This window comes from Coenobita brevimanus, chromosome 85 (assembly GCF_032717465.1).
Source record: "Coenobita brevimanus isolate Jiangsu-jjx chromosome 85, ASM3271746v2, whole genome shotgun sequence".
Lineage (NCBI taxonomy): Eukaryota > Metazoa > Arthropoda > Malacostraca > Decapoda > Coenobitidae > Coenobita > Coenobita brevimanus.
In genome coordinates, this window is record NC_137038.1 from 11210022 (window position 1) to 11228012 (window position 17991).

General features: G+C 45.2%; 1 protein-coding gene across 1 annotated transcript in view; it reads left to right on the forward strand.

The window, feature by feature from the left end:
• Positions 1-6528: 6528 nt before the first annotated feature.
• Papss (3'-phosphoadenosine 5'-phosphosulfate synthase) overlaps positions 6529-17991 on the forward strand; it is a 77016-nt gene continuing 65553 nt past the window's right edge. Inside the window, exon 1 of the mRNA XM_080280594.1 lies at positions 6529-6717. Within this exon, the coding sequence (XP_080136720.1) occupies positions 6658-6717 (60 nt within the window). The 5' untranslated portion in view covers positions 6529-6657. The remainder of the gene's footprint in view (positions 6718-17991) is intronic.

Sequence of the window (17991 nt, forward strand, 5' to 3'; positions counted from 1 at the left end):
AAGAAGGAACCAAAGGCCGCAAGCCCGCAATTGTTGTTCCTTGCAAGAGAAAAACAAAATACCAGAGAGAGCCAAATTCAAGATCCGATCAATTCGAGATGCCTGGACACACTGCGTTTGAAAGACTGGAGATCATAGAAAGCAGGAAATGCAGACAGAGGGAGACAGTTCCAGAGTTCACCTGTTGCATAAATGAAGGACTGTGAGTAACGGTTAACTCTTGCATTAGAGAGTTGGACAGAAAAGGAATGAGAGTTTGCCGCTAGACGGGTGCTATGCGGCCGTCGTAGAGATGGAGGAATGCATGCAGACAGTTCAGAGGAGCAGTGACCATTGAGGTAGCGATAGAAAAGAGATAAAGATGCAACAGTGCGATGAAGAGACAGAGGTTGAAGGGAGTCAGTAAGAAGAGGAGAGTTAATGAGATGAAAAGCCTTTGACTCCACCCTATTGAGAAGAGCTGTATGTGGGGAACCTCCCCACACATGAGAGTTGTACTCCACACAGGGGCGGATAAAACCCCTGTATAGAGTCAACAATTGTGCAGGGGTAAAGAAGGAATGGAGTCGCTTAGCACACCTAATCTCTTGGAAGCAGATTTTACAAGAGATGTTCGTAATATGATCCTTCCAAGATAAGTCCCGAGTAAGTGAATTCCCAAGCATGTTCAAGGATGATGCAGGATTAAGCTGAATATTATTAAACATTAGTGGATTTTGTCAGGTTGATAGGTGTAAAAACTGGCTCTTTGATGCATTAGAAACAACCAGATTATTTTTACCCCAGTCAGAGATACGAGCCAAGTCAGACATTAGGTGTGCCATAGCTTCATCCCTTGTTTGTTGAAGTAACTGCTGAGATGGATGTTGCGGGAACCGAATGGAAAGGTGAAGGGTGGAGTCATCAGCATAAGAGTGGATAGGGTTAGATGTACAGCTTAGAAGGTCATTGATGAATAAAAGAAAGAGAGTTGGTGATAGGACAGAGCCCTGAGGAACACCACTGTTGATAGATTTATGAGAAGAACGATGGCCGTCTACAACAGCGGCTATAGAACAACCAGAAAGGAAGCTAGAGATGAAGGCACAGATAGAAGGATAGAAATCGTAAGAGGGCAGTTTGGAAATTAAAGATTTATGCCAGACTCGATCGAAAGCCTTAGAGATGTCAAGTGCAATGGCAAAGCTTTCGCCAAAGTCCTGAAAGGAGGATGACCAGGAGTCTGAAAAGTAGGTGAGACGAACGCCAGTGGAGCGTCCCTGACGGAACCCATACTGGCGATCAGAAAAAAGGTTGTGACAGGAAAGATGCTTTAAAATTTTTCTGTTAAGAATTGACTCGAAAACTTTTGAGATACAGGATATTAAAGCAATTGGACGATAGTTAGAGGGTTGGGAATGGTCACCCTTCTTTGGGACTGGCTGAATGAGAGCAAACTTCCAGCAAGAAGGAACGGTACAAGTTGATAGACAAAGGCGAAAGAACTTTCCTAGACAGGGTGTAAGCACAGAAGCACAGTTCTTGAGAACAACAGGAGCGACTCCATCAGGCCCATATGCCTTATTAGTATTGAGGCCAGCAGTGGCAGAAAATACATCAGCTGAAGAAATTTTAATGTCAGCCATGAGGAAGTCAGAGGGGGGAAGTGATGGAGGAACAGCACCGGAATCGTCTAAGGTGGAATTGGAGGAGAAAGTCTGAGCGAAGAAATCTGCTTTATCAGTAGAAGAAATAGCTACAGAGCCATCAGAGTGGAAAAGAGGAGGAAAGGATGACGAGGTAAAGTTGTTAGAAAGGTTTTTGGCAAGGTGCCAGAAGGAGCGGGAAGAATTCGAGTTGGAGAATTGAGAGCATTTAGTACGGATGAAATTATTTTTAGCAGAGCGAAGAATAGACTTAGCACGATTCCTGGCAGAAACGTATAAAAGATGTGATTCAAGGGTGGGTTGGCTTTGGTACGTATTATAGGCCCTCTCCTTGTTGTGGACAGCATTAGAACAAGCGTGATTAAACTAAGGCTTTCTTGCATTAGTCAGAGGATATGAGAAAGGAATGTAATGCTTCCATGCCCTAGAGAATAACCTCCGTAATGCGCAAGGCACACTCAGATGGCTCCCGGCCATGGAAACAATAATCATTCCAGGGAAAGTCAAAGAAGTACTGCCTGAGGGCCTCCAAATGCGCAGCTCCAAAGTGCCACAGACTACGTTTCTTTGGAGGGTCCACAGGTCGTACCGGAGCGATAGGACAGGTTAAGGTGATAAGGTGATCGGAGGAGGCCAACGGAGAGAAAAGATTAACAGTGTAAGCAGAAGGATTAGTAGTAAGGAAGAGGTGAACTGATGTTGATGATGGTGGTGGTAGTGGTGTTGGTAGGGGTGGTGACTTGATGATGATATGGTGATGATCATGATGATAAACTAAACGCAGACGTAGATGACTCACATTACCAACGAGTGAACGATAAACACAGCTCGTATTTTCCAAGACCTGGAACGATAAAGCTTGAGATAATATGAAAAAAAGGTATTGAGATAACGCCAAGCATTCAAGGACGAAATTTTTTATGTTGAAGGCAATGGAGTACGTTAACTTACTGATTGTGGTGGCGGGCTGGTGGTGATGATGGTTGGGGTGGTGATGATGATGATGATGATGATGATGATGGTGGTGGTGGTGGTGGTGGTGGTGGTGGTGGTGGTGGTGATGATGATGATGATGATGATGATGGTGGTGGTGGTGGTGGTGGTGGTGGTGGTGATGATGACGATGATGATGACGATGATGATGATTGACGGGATACATGACAATGTGGGGCCGGTGTTTGTGGGTGATGGGTGATGGTGATGGGGGTGGTGTGGTGGTAGTGTGTGTGATTTTTTTTGCTACCACTAGACGATTTTATTCATCCTAGTTTGCGCCTGAATAGAGGGGTTAATGGAGCCAATATCTAACCCCTCCAGTTGGAAAGTCTCTCCTGAGCTGGATAACATCAGGAAATAATAATAATAATAATAATAATAATAATAATAATACAGTAATAGAAATAGACTGAAAGCAGCAAATCCATGTCGGTGAAAATATCGGTTCTTTAGATTTTTTTTTTTTTTCCCCTTTCAATCTGGTGGTGTATTTTGTGTATTGTTTTCATGATTTTTAGTTGATTGTGGTCACGATTTATTTTACTCAAGTACCAAGAGAGCTGGTCATGCATAAATGTAACTTCTCATGTTCCAAGTCTCCCCAAAGCAAAATACAGTCGTGCGAGAGAAGTAGGAATAAAATGATAAATAAGGCGTGGAAGTGAAAGATTCTCTCTCTCTCTCTCTCTCTCTCTCTCTCTCTCTCTCTCTCTCCTCACCTGATGCTGGCGTGGATGGGTTTCAGGTCGGTCCAGTCGTAAATCCTTCTCCCATTGGCTAGAGGATGGAGTGGGTGGAGCCAGGAAGGAATCGGCTGGTTACGTAAACAGAATGAGATAAGAATATTCACTCGTTTCACCTTACAGCCCAGATTTTCGTCCACTTGCAGCTTATTTCATGTACCTCAATGACAGAAATACACAATGCTACGTCCCCACATCCTCTTCATAGCACCTCTTTGTGACTAGCATCATAGTCTACTGTTGATTTAATGTTACAACTCAGCATTCATAATAGAGATTTTGGAGACTTTAGGCCAAGTTAGAGTTAAAGGAGTATAACAGAGGCCCTTCTTGAATAAAATGGTCTGTTAGTGACAAAGATTAAATAAGGCGTCATCGGACTGAAGGGGTTAATACTCAATAGTTTTTAATTTAATGGGCTTTAATAAACTGCAAAAAAAAGGACATTCTCTCTCTCTCTCTCTCTCTCTCTCTCTCTCTCTCTCTCTCTCTCTCGATCAGAACCGGAAACTGGCTGAACAGGTGTACGGATATAGGGGGAGCCATATCGGTGGTTGATTGGTTACATCCTGATATGCGAAATAATGACCCGATTTTTTGCTGGCATTAAGATTTCGTAACACCTCTTCCTATGCGATTTATTCCCATTGTTTATATCTGAATAACGTCTTGTATTTTATTTATATCTCTGAAATATGGACATATTTTGCAACTAATATCGGTGTGTATTGGCCAGCTCCATGCTGCCCTTCTTGTTAGTCGCGTTTTCTTTCTTGTATTTTTGGATTCTTTCTTTCTTGTTTAATTGTGGCAGACACCTCCACCCTTCAGAATTAAACGATGCCGACCAGATTTGGACACAATATCCAGCCATTGACCTAGTTGTGTCCTCAAGGTTTTGGTTGCTAAATAACTACTCGTTGCCTAGCAACGGCCGAAAACCCGCGTTTTTCGTACTTTTAACATTTTGAGCTGTTGAAGCATTACTAATGGGCGTAGAAAGCTCTGACTTCCTTAGGCATAATCTTGAGGCCATTCGCACTTGGAAGTGTTCCATCCATTTTTCCCCTCTCTCCTCTAGTTTTCGAGTGGCAACCCTGTGAAGATTGGCCTCTGCATCTCTAGCAACCAGTACAGGTTGTCAAAAATTCCCCCGTAGTTCCTCAGTGGCTCGATGGAATTGAATGAAAGTTTGCCTGTTATAGACATTGACTAGTACAACAACTTTCTACTGTACACCCATCTGCTACATTGGCCAGGTCAGGGGCCAAAGGTCATCAAATGCGAAAACAGTGAAAATAATTGAAATCAAGACTATGCTCGCGCGAAATGCTAAGGCTCCGAAGATTAGTAAGTCAGGGCCATGATTCTTGGGTGGAATGTTGCACTGGAGTACCTCCCTATAGAAATGACTTTGTGTCGAAACTCACTTCCAGTCACTGACAAAGCTTGGTCCACTTAGAGCTGGCCATCGTCGCCTACCGACATGTTCTTGTCTATGTATTTATTGCCAGACCCCTTAATCCTGTAAGGGGTGGCCACACATGTCCTCTGCTATTTGGCTGCCCTCCCTCCAGCACATACACACACCCTCTCATATGTATCTCCACTGCATCCCTCCTCCGTTCCATCTTTGGTCTCCCTCTGCTTCTGTCTTCCTCCACCTCACCTCGCTCACATACACTCTTCTAGTCAATCTTTCATATCATACTTACGAGAACAACTTCCAGGAGAATATTAAAGTGCTATAGGCAAAATAAGTCGCTTAAATAGACGTGTTACGAAAGCTCTTAAGCAAGTGAGAAGAGGGCTCAGTGTTAAGATGTTCCATCACACTTTCCTATAAAATATCCACGCCAGTTTTTCTATACTGCATGGTGTTCTTTCTAACTTTTTCCTGCCGACTTCAGATGGAGGGTTTGGAGGGCGGGGAAGAGCCTTCTTCTTTACTATCCTTATCTCGTTCTAGTACAGCGTTTCTTAGCCTGGGGTGCTGAAGTCAATTTTAGGGGGTCCTGGAAAATGCAACATACAGTATATTGGTTTTGCTTAGGATTGGCATCGTTGATATTTTATTTTTGGAGAGTGTATAAAATGAAATGTCAAGAGTACGTCACTTTACTTTCTTCTTGTAGTAGTGTAGTAACTGTATCAGTGTAGCAACTGTAGTCCCAGTAACCAGATGTAAGGGGGTCCTGGACTATGTGGCCTTATTGCAGGGGGGTGCTGAGGTCGGAAAAGGTTAAGAAACTCTGTTCTAGTAGTTCAGTTACTCTTCTAGGAGCTGCCTAGGATGGGCCAACGGGCCTACTGCAGTTATTCTCTAGTTTTACGTTCTTATCATCGTAACGTAAGGTTCAGAAACAAATAATATTGCAAAGATGAGAGAGAGAGAGAGAGAGAGAGAGAGAGGGGTAATTTTGGCAAGTGTTAAGGAGAAAGTAACTATAACGGCAGGTGTTCACTGTTACCAAAATCCGGAAATAAATTACAGTATATTACATAAACTGAGAACTTAAAAAGGGTGATGGAAAGAGAGAGAGAGAGAGAGATGTAGAAAAACTCTAGTGAAGGTAGGTTAAGGAGGGAAAAAAATATTGAAGATAAATAAACGGAGAAATCCTCTAGTGACCTTAAGTGTTAAAAAAACATACAAGTGTTAGAGAAAAAAATCCAGTGAAAAGAGAGAAAATATCTAGTAAGACAAGTGCTAGAGAAAAAATCAAGTGAGGACATGTGTTTAAGAAAAAATCTAGTGAAGACAAGTGTTACAGAAAAAAATATAGTGAATAAGTGTTAGAGAAAAAAATCAAGTGGAGAAAAGTGTTATAGGAAAATGAAGACGAGTGTTGGAGTAAAAAGGAAGACAAGTGTTGGAGTGAAGACAGGTGTTAGAGAAAAAAAAAATGAAGAAATGTGTAAGGAAATTCGGAGGACAAAAATAATTAATGTCATGATGATGCGTCACGGTGAAATGTGTTGATGTGATGGCATGAGATAACGCATTGGGAAAGCATATACTCCACCCCGGACGGCCAAAGTCTTCCCAGTGTGCAGAGGAACGCCACGCTAGAAACACGTCCATCAGCAGCAGCAGCAGCAGCAGCAGCGGGGTTTGGTAGCAGCGTATAGAGAGAGAGAGATTCAGTGGCCAGGGGAGATTAGCCCAGGGAGGAGCTGGTGTGTACGCGCCACAAGTTGAACTGCTTCCATCTCCAACCGCCTGCTGGACTGAATTTGAAACCCCGCCACCTTGACCAACTACCACCACAATGTCTACCTACACGGACCGAATGTTCGCCCTCAATAACGCCAAGAACTCCATTGAGGAAGTAATGTCACTCTTTCCACGGTGTTAATTGTTGTTATTTTACCTGCAAATTTCACGGTCTCTTAATATTTACACCCTGTCGAGTTTCCCCAAATGAAATACACAGACTGTCTCACTCACCTACACAACCACTTCTACACAGACTTCCACAGGTACTTCCCACCCAACCTTCCAAAGGCATCCATGCCTATACCGGAGCGTGAAGTGTTGGGTGGAGGTGGGTCACTTCTGCAGTTGCCGAGAGCAATGTTCCTTGACCCGATGGATTTAAAAACTCTAAGTTAATTAATGCTGTCTGAATCTAGCAAGAATATAGTGCAATAAGACGTTCTCGTACTGAAATGGTTACCCCTTAACGTAAATAATGATTGTTGTAACTATGACTTTACAAGGACAGTGTAGGATCTTAACTGCTCTCTTGGCTACGTACTCCTGTCGGTTAAGAAAACTCCCCAGCAGCTTTTTCTTAGCGATTTATCTTCTGTATTGTCCGTATCCTCGTCCATCAAGAATGCTTCGTAGCACCTGTTTCTTAGCGATTTATCTTGACTCGTTCGTATTTTCGTCGCTTAAGAATCCTCTGTAGCATCTGTTTCTTGGCGATTTATCTTGAATATTGTCCGCATTCTCGTCAGCTAACAAATTGCGTAGCACCAGTTTCTGAGCGATTCATCATGACTTGCCCGTATTTTCTTCGTTTAAGAATGCTCCGTAACACCTTCTCCTAGCGATTTATCTTGGCTTGTCCGTACTTTCGTCGATTAAGATCTGTAACACCTGTTTCTTAGCGATTCGTTTTGAGTAGTCCTCCTCAGTATTCCCTTTAATGCTGCTTACTGTACATCCTCATAATATTGATATACATGGCACAAGACAATATTCTTGAGCCATATGAGAGAATAATTCGCTAAGGAGGAGGTGTTAGGGATCTTCATTGGGCTACGAGAATAGGGCTTTGTTCCTGAAGCACAACCAAATAATTATTGTAGTTACGTGAGGAAAGTTATTGCAAGTTCTCCTCCTCCTCCTCCTCCAACTCCTCCTCCTCCTCCTCCTCCTCTCTCTCTCTCTCTCTCTCTCTCTCTCTCTCTCTCTCTCTCTCACACACACACACACACACACACACACACACACACACACACACACACACACACACAATCACTCGTTTGTTTTTTCTCTTTAATCTAGGTCACCCTCCCTGAACTATGCCCGTAAAGATAGTAGAGATAGCTTTACGTTATCTCACTGTTTGGTCATCCCACTTGCAGTATTTTATTTAGTTTGACGATTTATTTATTTATAGGATGGTCCGTAAGTACCCCCCCCCCTCCATTTTCCATTCCACCGTTGTTGTTGTTTTTTTGTTTTGTTTTTTCATTGGGTTTTGCGGGGACGGCTTAGCTTTATCCATGTATATCGTGGGTCATTTTTTTGCCATTTCGACTCCCACTGCCACACTCACGCCCACTCCAGCAGACTGAGCCGTACTAGCCATGTCAGTCCTGCATCATTTATTCACACCCCACTGCCACTGCCACGCCCATTATTCACACCCCACTGCCACTGCCACGCCCATTATTCACACCCCACTGCCACTGCCACGCCCATTACCCACTTCCCACTGCCACGCCCATTACCCACTTCCCACTGCCACGCCCATTACCCACTTCCCACTCCCACTGCCACGCCCATTACCCACTTCCCACTGCCACGCCCATTACCCACTTCCCACTCCCACTGCCACGCCCATTACCCACTTCCCACTGCCACTGCCACGCCCATTACCCACTTCCCACTGCCACTGCCACGCCCATTACCCACTTCCCACTGCCACTGCCACGCCCATTACCCACTTCCCACTGCCACGCCCATTATTCACTTCACTGCCACGCCCATTATTCACTTCACTGCCACGCCCATTATTCACTTCACTGCCACGCCCATTATTCACTTCACTGCCACTGCCACGACCATTACCCACTTCCCACTGCCACGCCCATTATTCAAATCACTGCCACTGCCACGCCCATTATTCAAATCACTGCCACTGCCACGCCCATTATTCACATCCAACTGCCACGCCCATTACCCACTTCCCACTCCCACTGCCACGCCCATTACCTACTTCCCACTGCCACTGCCACGCCCATTATTCACTTCACTGCCACTGCCACGCCCATTATTCACTTCACTGCCACTGCCACGCCCATTACCCACTTCCCACTGCCACTGCCACGCCCATTATTCACTTCACTGCCACTGCCACGCCCATTATTCACTTCACTGCCACTGCCACGCCCATTATTCACTTCACTGCCACTGCCACGCCCATTATTCACTTCACTGCCACTGCCACGCCCATTATTCACTTCACTGCCACTGCCACTGCCACGCCCATTATTCACTTCACTGCCACTGCCACGCCCATTATTCACTTCACTGCCACTGCCACGCCCATTATTCTCCACTTCCCACTGCCACTGCCACGCCCATTATTCACTTCACTTCCCACTGCCACGCCTATTATTCACTTCACTGCCACTGCCACGCCCATTATTCTCCACTTCCCACTGCCACTGCCACGCCCATTATTCACTTCACTGCCACTGCCACGCCCATTATTCACTTCACTTCCCACTGCCATTGCCACGCCCATTATTCACTTCCCACTGCCACGCCCATTATTCGCACCTCACTTCCGCTGCCACGCCCATTATTCACTTTCCACTGCCACTGCCACGCCCATTATTCACTTTCCACTGCCACTGCCACGCCCATTATTCACTTCACTTCCCACTCCCACTGCCACGCCCATTATTCACTTCACTGCCACTGCCACGCCCATTATTCACTTCACTGCCACTGCCACGCCCATTATTCACTTCACTTCCCACTGCCACTGCCACGCCCATTATTCACTTCACTGCCACTGCCACGCCCATTATTCACTTCAATGCCACTGCCACTGCCACACCCATTATTCACTTCACTGCCACTGCCACGCCCATTATTCACTTCACTGCCACTGCCACGCCCATTATTCACTTCACTGCCACTGCCACGCCCATTATTCACTTCACTGCCACTGCCACGCCCATTATTCACTTCACTGCCACTGCCACGCCCATTATTCACTTCCCACTGCCACTGCCACTGCCACGCCCATTATTCACTTCACTGCCACTGCCACGCCCATTATTCACTTCACTGCCACTGCCACTGCCACGCCCATTATTCACTTCACTGCCACTGCCACGCCCATTATTCACTTCACTGCCACTGCCACGCCCATTATTCACTTCACTGCCACTGCCACGCCCATTATTCACCACTTCCCACTGCCACGCCCATTATTCACTTCCCACTGCCACTGCCACGCCCATTATTCACTTCACTGCCACTGCCACGCCCATTATTCACTTCACTGCCACTGCCCACTGCTGCGCCCATACATTCTCCACTTCCCACTGCCACTGCCACGCCCATTATTCACTTCACTGCCACTGCCACGCCCATTATTCTCCACTTCCCACTGCCACTGCCACGCCCATTATTCACTTCACTGCCACTGCCACGCCCATTATTCTCTTCACTTCCCACTGCCACTGCCACGCCCATTATTCACTTCACTGCCACTGCCACGCCCATTATTCACTTCACTGCCACTGCCACGCCCATTATTCACTTCACTGCCACTGCCACGCCCATTATTCACTTCACTGCCACTGCCACGCCCATTATTCACTTCACTGCCACTGCCACGCCCATTATTCACTTCACTGCCACTGCCACGCCCATTATTCACTTCCCACTGCCACTGCCACGCCCATTATTCACTTCACTGCCACTGCCACGCCCATTATTCACTTCCCACTGCCACTGCCACGCCCATTATTCACTTCCCACTGCCACTGCCACGCCCATTATTCACTTCCCACTGCCACTGCCACGCCCATTATTCACTTCCTACTCCCACGCCCATTATTTACTTCCCACTGCCACTGCCACGCCCATTATTCACTTCCCACTGCCACTGCCACGCCCATTATTCACTTCCCACTGCCACTGCCACGCCCATTATTCACTTCCCACTGCCACTGCCACGCCCATTATTCACTTCCCACTGCCACTGCCACGCCCATTATTTACTTCCCACTGCCACTGCCACGCCCATTATTCACTTCCCACTGCCACTGCCACGCCCATTATTCACTTCCCACTGCCACTGCCACGCCCATTATTCACACCCCACTGCCACTGCCACGCCCATTATTCACTTCCCACTGCCACTGCCACGCCCATTATTCACTTCCCACTGCCACTGCCACGCCCATTATTCACTTCCCACTGCCACTGCCACGCCCATTATTCACTTCCCACTGCCACTGCCACGCCCATTATTCACTTCACTGCCACTGCCACGCCCATTATTCACTTCCCACTGCCACTGCCACGCCCATTATTCACTTCCCACTGCCACTGCCACGCCCATTATTTACTTCCCACTGCCACTGCCACGCCCATTATTCACTTCCCACTCTCACTGCCACGCCCATTATTCACACCCCACTCTCACTGCTACGCCCATTATTTACTTCCCACTGCCACAGCCACGCCCATTATTCACTTCCCACTGCCACTGCCACGCCCATTATTCACTTCCCACTGCCACTGCCACGCCCATTATTCACACCCCACTGCCACTGCCACGGCCATTATTCACTTCCCACTCTCACTGCCACGCCCACACCAGCAGACTGAGCCGTTCCCGCAACACACAGAGTACCACTGGGTGAGTTTTTAGTGCAGCGCTATTGACGGACCACCATGTACCTTCAGCTGAGGGAAATCTGCCACTCGAGGGGTTAATTAGATGGCTTGGGAGATTTTTTGTTTTGACGATTTGGTGACTCAGGTGGTTAGGGCAGTTTAGGTGGATTGTATTTATGGCAACAACAGACGATTTTGTTTGGCTCTGGTTATTTTGAGAGAGAGACGGAGAGAGAGAGAGAGAGAGAGAGAGAGAGAGAGAGAGAGAGATCCATTTCACTAGGCATGTTCATAATTATCAAACTTTCCTGCTGTCTGTTTACTTGTTTCCACGTCCTCTCTCATCCCATCATCAAGTGGGGAAAAAGCCATGATGATGATGAGAATGATGATGATGATGACGAGAAGGTGGTAGGGGTACTATATATTAAAAAATCAATCATCACTCTATTATTGGTGTTGTGGTGTGGTTTGATGTAGTGTGGTGTGGTGTTGATGTTGCTTAAGCTCGTTATGCTGCGTTGTGGTGTGATGATGTGGTAGTAAAGTGAGAATGAACTGTATTGTGGTATGATGTGGTGTACTGTGATGTGTTGTGTTGTGGTGTGGGAATGAGGTGTAATGTGGTGTGGTGTGGTGTGGTGTGTTGTGATGTTTTGTGGCGTTGTACAAGTTGTGGTAGTGTTACATGTGGTGTGGTGTAACTCAAAACAGATGCATTAGTCAACATACCACCCCTAGACCCTCTGTAAGGCTGACGCGGCGGGAGGGGGGAAATAGAAAAAAAATAGTGAGAGAGAGGGAGGGAGAGAGAGTAAAAAGGAAAAGATATTGCCCAAATCTTAACTATGCTGACATAATAGAGAGAGAGAGAGAGAGTAAAGAGGAAAAGATATAGGCCAAATCTTAACTGTGGTGACCTACTAAGACCACTTAACCTCTCCGACCCAAAACTTAACTTAGCCTAACCTAATCAACACTATTCTGAACCCAATTATAATCTGACCTATCGTACTCTAAGCTTAACTTGTCTAGTCCTAACCTAACCCAATCTAACCTACCTTACCCTGTCTTACCATAAACTTCATCTAACCTAACCCGGCTCAACCTACCCTACCCTATCCTTACACAGCCTAATCTAACTTATCCAAACTTGACCCATCTTACCTCAGCCTAACCCAACCCATCCCAACTCATCACACAACACAGCACAACACAACACAACATAACATCTCAACTCACCTCAGCTCCTCAGCTCAACACAACAGAACTCAACTCAGCTCCTCATCACAACAAAACACAACACAACACAACACGACTCAGCTCACCTCAACTCCTCAACCAACCCAACACAGCTCAACCCCACGTAATCCATCCAAAAAGCTGACTTAAGCTGTCCACACCTACCCTGACCTGCCCCGACTTGCTCTTCATTCAGGCGCCAATGACTCACCCTCAGCCAGATAATATACTGTAATATCACGTTCGTTGCAATACAGAGACATCATTAACGCTCTCCTGGGAAGCAATCAGACGTATTAAATCGTCTGTGATGGTGATTGAGGTAATAAAGAAGAGAGCGATCACGAAACAACCCCTCCGAGACAACCCGCTTGTAAGTTGAATAAAATCGTCTGGAAGGAGGAAGGATTTTGATATTTACCCCTCTCAGTCCGATAACACTTCATTTTACTGTAGCTGCTTCCAGGCGATTTTATTCAGCTTAGGGGAGACTTCAAGATAGGGAGGATTAGTTAAAGTAGTCATAAATCCCTTCACTATAAGAGGTCTGCCTGGAGGTGAATGAAATCGCCTGGAGGTAACACTAATAAGTAAATAAAAACACAACCCATCACACCTCGGACGAATATTTTCCGATTTTCTTGCAAACACTAGACGCTTTTATTCAGCTTTAAGAGAGGCGTATTGCAATGAAGGGGTTAAGCAAGGCTGTATCTATCTAACCCCCTCAGTTCGAAAAAATCTGAGGTGAATTAAATCGTCTGGAGGAACAACAAAAATGAAAAAAAAAAAAAATCCTTCATGGGACTGAATGAGATGAAGACATTTAATTCATTTTTGCTTCCTCAGGTTTTTGTAGAATTAACTAAGAAAGATCCTATTTGATGTTTATTATTGCTGGGTGTATGTGTGTGTGTGTGTGTGTGTGTGTGTGTGTGTGTTGCGAAGGGAGAGCCATAATGAGTGTGATCTTATGCACCTCACGCTGATCCCATCGTGTCTTGCCGGAATGGAGTCTGAAATCATACCATAGTTAGTCCCTCTCTTTGGAACTGAGCACGTCTCTCTCTCTCTCTCTCTCTCTCTCTCTCTCTCTCTCTCTCTCTCTCTCTCTCTCTCTCTCTCTCTCTCTCCGTGTTTCAGATGCTTCGATATTTCCTTTGGGTATTCGTCAAACTCTGGGAAGATACTTGTCTCTGTGCCTGTACAGTACATATGAATCTTTTATTATGTGAAATCTAATCCCTTATAATATGGCTTCGTGGGATTCGAGGCGTCTATTGCGATGCTCTTTTTTCGGATCTTGTAAACATTGTAAAGTGGGTTTATGGAGTAAGTGTTTGGTTTAGTTTTTTTTTTTTTTTACCCTTTCAGTACGATGACATTTCCTTCCATCCATCCTTCCTTCCATTCTTTCTTTTTAATTTCTTTCTTTTTTGTTCCTTTTATTCCAAATTTCCTGACGAATATTAATCAACTATGGAGTGATGCCAAGTTGTGGAGCATTTATGGAAAGTTGCATCTGTCCCATTGACATCAACTATACTCTGTTCACTTAACCTATGGCTAAAATTACCCTCCTCCACCCTTAATGCTGAGATTTAGCACAGTATGATGATGGTCAAGAAGAAGCGCCATGGAATAAATGTACAGCCTTAGCACTGTCTTTCTCTGGCACTGAGCTACGGAAAATAAGCTACAAAAGGACGAAAATTTCCGCTTATAGTTAAAATAAGTTTACTACAGACGAGAAAATCGGCGCGCGCGCGCACACACACGCACGCACGCACGCACGCACACACACACACACACACACACACACACACACACACACACACACACACACACACACACACACACACACACACACACACACACACACACACACACACACACACAGAATACCACCACCTAACCTAACCTAACCACCCGCGTAGTCGGAGTTTTTTCTCGGCACATACATTTGCATCTGCACTTCTGATCTGACGCAAATTCAGGATGTAAAACACACACAAACAAAGCCAGCCAGCCAACCTCACAACTGAAAACCTTACCACCCCGCTCGCCTCGCAACGTGGATGGTAATAATATCTTCAATCTCTCTCTCTCTCTCTCTCTCTCTCTCTCTCTCTCTCTCTCTCTCTCTCTCTCTCTCTCTCTCTCACACACACACACACACACACACACACACACACACACACACACGCAAACAGAGGCAATTCCGACGCACAAAATTACCCCCAAGCACAATACTTGTCCGACCTGGTAAACTTGACCGAAACCTCCAAATGGCTGAAGGTATTGTACAAAGGAGCCGAGTTGTACCACTGGACTGAATCATCCACTGAACCGAAATGTACTGCTGAACCGAGACCTCCAAAGGACAAAGATGTATAATAGGACCAAGACGTACTAAGGAGCCGATGTGTACAACTGGGCCGAAATCTTCAATGGGCCGAAGTGTATCAAGGGTCTGTAATGGGTTCCAAGGGTTAAAAATGTACCAGATGCCGAAGTCTCCAAACAGCCGAAATATAACGTGGCCGATGGTAACGAGAGCCGAAAACGTACCAGCTGACAGGAATTTGCAAGGTGCCGAAATGTAGCAAGGGCCGAGAACTCCAGGTTAGCGGGACTACTGTTAGCTTCCATGTTCTTGGGTCGGGGGAGAGGGGGTAAGAGATAGAGGGAATGGGAGGGGAAGAAAGGAGAGGAAGGTAGGGGAGGGGAGGGGAGTGGAGGGAGGGGAGGGGAAGGGAGGGAAGGGAAGGGAAGGGAGGGGAATTAAGGGAAGGGAAGGGATGAGAAGAGAAGGGGAGGGAAGGGAAGGGAAGGGATGAAAAGAGAAGGGGAGGGAAGGGAAGGGAAGAGAGAGAGAGAGACCTGAAAGTACCCCTCAGTAACAGCATACATTTCCATGAATCACACACACACACACACACACACACACACACACACACACACACACACACACACACACACACACACAAACTCGCCTATATGATTCTACCCTTTGACCTCTCACCCCAAATTGATCATAAGTGAGAGCCGTCCATACTGAATGTAGGCAAGACCATTGGAGATACTAAATACAGCTTAGATAACAAAGAAATTAGCAAATCGGAATGCGAGAGAGATCAAGGAGTTATGATTAGTAACGACCTTAAACCAAGGCAACAGTGTATTAATGCGAGAAATAAAGCAAATAGGGTCCTAGGATTTATTTCGAGAAGCATGAGCAATAGATCATCTAAAGTAATACTGAAACTTTATCTAGCATTTGTAAGGCCACATTTAGACTACGCAGTACAATTTTGGTGTCCTTACTATAGAATGGATATTAATTCGTTAGAAAATGTACAGAGAAGAATGACTAAAATGATACATGACGTCCGGAACCTGTCATATGAAGACAGACTGAAAAGACTAAGTCTGCATTCGCTAGAGAGGCGTAGAGTAAGGAGAGACTTAATTGAGGTGTTTAAGTGGATGAATGGTATAAATAAGGGAGATATTAGCAAGGTACTTAAAGTGAGCATACAGGATAGAACTAGAAATAATGGTTTCAAACTAGAAAAATTCCGTTTCAGAAAGGAAATCGGTAGAAATTGGTTTGGTAATAGAGTAGTAGACGAATGGAATAAGGTATCTAGTAAAGTAGTTGCTGCCTCTTCCATTGAGAGTTTCAAGCATAGGCTAGATAAGCATATGACAAATAAGGGGTGGATATAGAATAAAGAAAATCTTATAACCAATACTAATTCAAAAAATTTTTTTTTTCAGGTTACACTATGATAGTCTCTATTCTCCTTTCACACTTTCCTGTAAAATGTCCACGCCAGTTTTTCTATACGGCGTGGTGTTCTTTCTGACTTTTTCCTGCCGGCTTCGGCTGGAGGGTTTGGAGGGCGGGGGAGAGCCTTCTTCTTTGCTATCCTTATCTCATTCTAGTAGTTCACTTACTCTTCTAGGAGCTGCCTAGCATGGGCCAACCGGCCTACTGCAGTTATTCTCTCTTCTTATGTTCTTATGAACTAAGTCACTAGATATCACAGTGACAGTCTCTATGCCTGTTACCCACTTGTCATCAGCAATTTCACACGGCCGTTTCTCTGATTGAACTGGACATTCCGTAACGCTTCGTCATTAGCGATTTATATTGCCTGGAACTTCTCTTTATCCTCGATCAGTAAAGCTGGTGATGTCCCCCAAAGATTAATCTATTATCATCAGAATATTTATATCAAGTTGATCTGGATATTCCGTAACGCCTCTTCATTAGCGATTTATTTTTTCTTTTACATCTTTTTATCCACTTAACACTAGCGTCGCGCAAAATGGAGACAATATTCTCAATCAGTACAGCTTGTGATGACCCCAAAAGATTAATATATTATCATCAGAATATTTATATGATAAGAATACTGACTGGGATATACCATAATGCATCCTCATGAAAGAAGGTTTATCAATGTGGGTCGAATCAACGGACAATTTACAATTACCATCGATAGTGGTGTCAAGTGTGTACCGATAGTACGTAAAATACTGAAGCGGACTATGTTGATACTAGAAAATAACACTGAAGAGAAAATCAATGTACACACACATACACATTCTGTACGGTCAGAATTAGGTGGATTAATTGCTGTTATAGACTAGAGCTTCTGTATTGTGTAAAGTGCTGGGGAGGACGCCTTCATGTGGTGGCACCAATATACCCGAGCTGCTCCACTGCCCGGTTGAACAAACGTCCCTCGACTCCTTCCCTATCCCCGCAAATGGAGGACGATAAACTGCAGGAGGGTAAATTCAGCCCGCAGTCGACTGGGTTCACATTCACGTGAGACTGGTGTTTCGGCTATATAGTAATGCAGCCCCTATATACAGTCATACATGGAGCTGAGGCACTTAAGATTGTATAAACACGGGCTCCTCATTTTCCTGTGTCAGTGTTTACAAGATTATGTTTACAAGACCTGACAACAATGCAGCAATAAATCCCACACACACACAGACTACATGGGATTAGATACTATTAACCCCTTCATTCCTGTGACGTATTCTGTATTACATTCACGCTACCGCCAGAGAATATCAGTCAGCCCTTGGTCCTTCCAATTTATCCAGATCGTTTGGGCGTTGTCCCTCACGGGAGTTCCCCTTCGAGCGACCCTGCCGAGTCTGTACCAAAACACACCTCTCTGTCTCATGTCAGCTATTTACTACTTCTAAATGAAATTTATTTACGGTATATTTATAA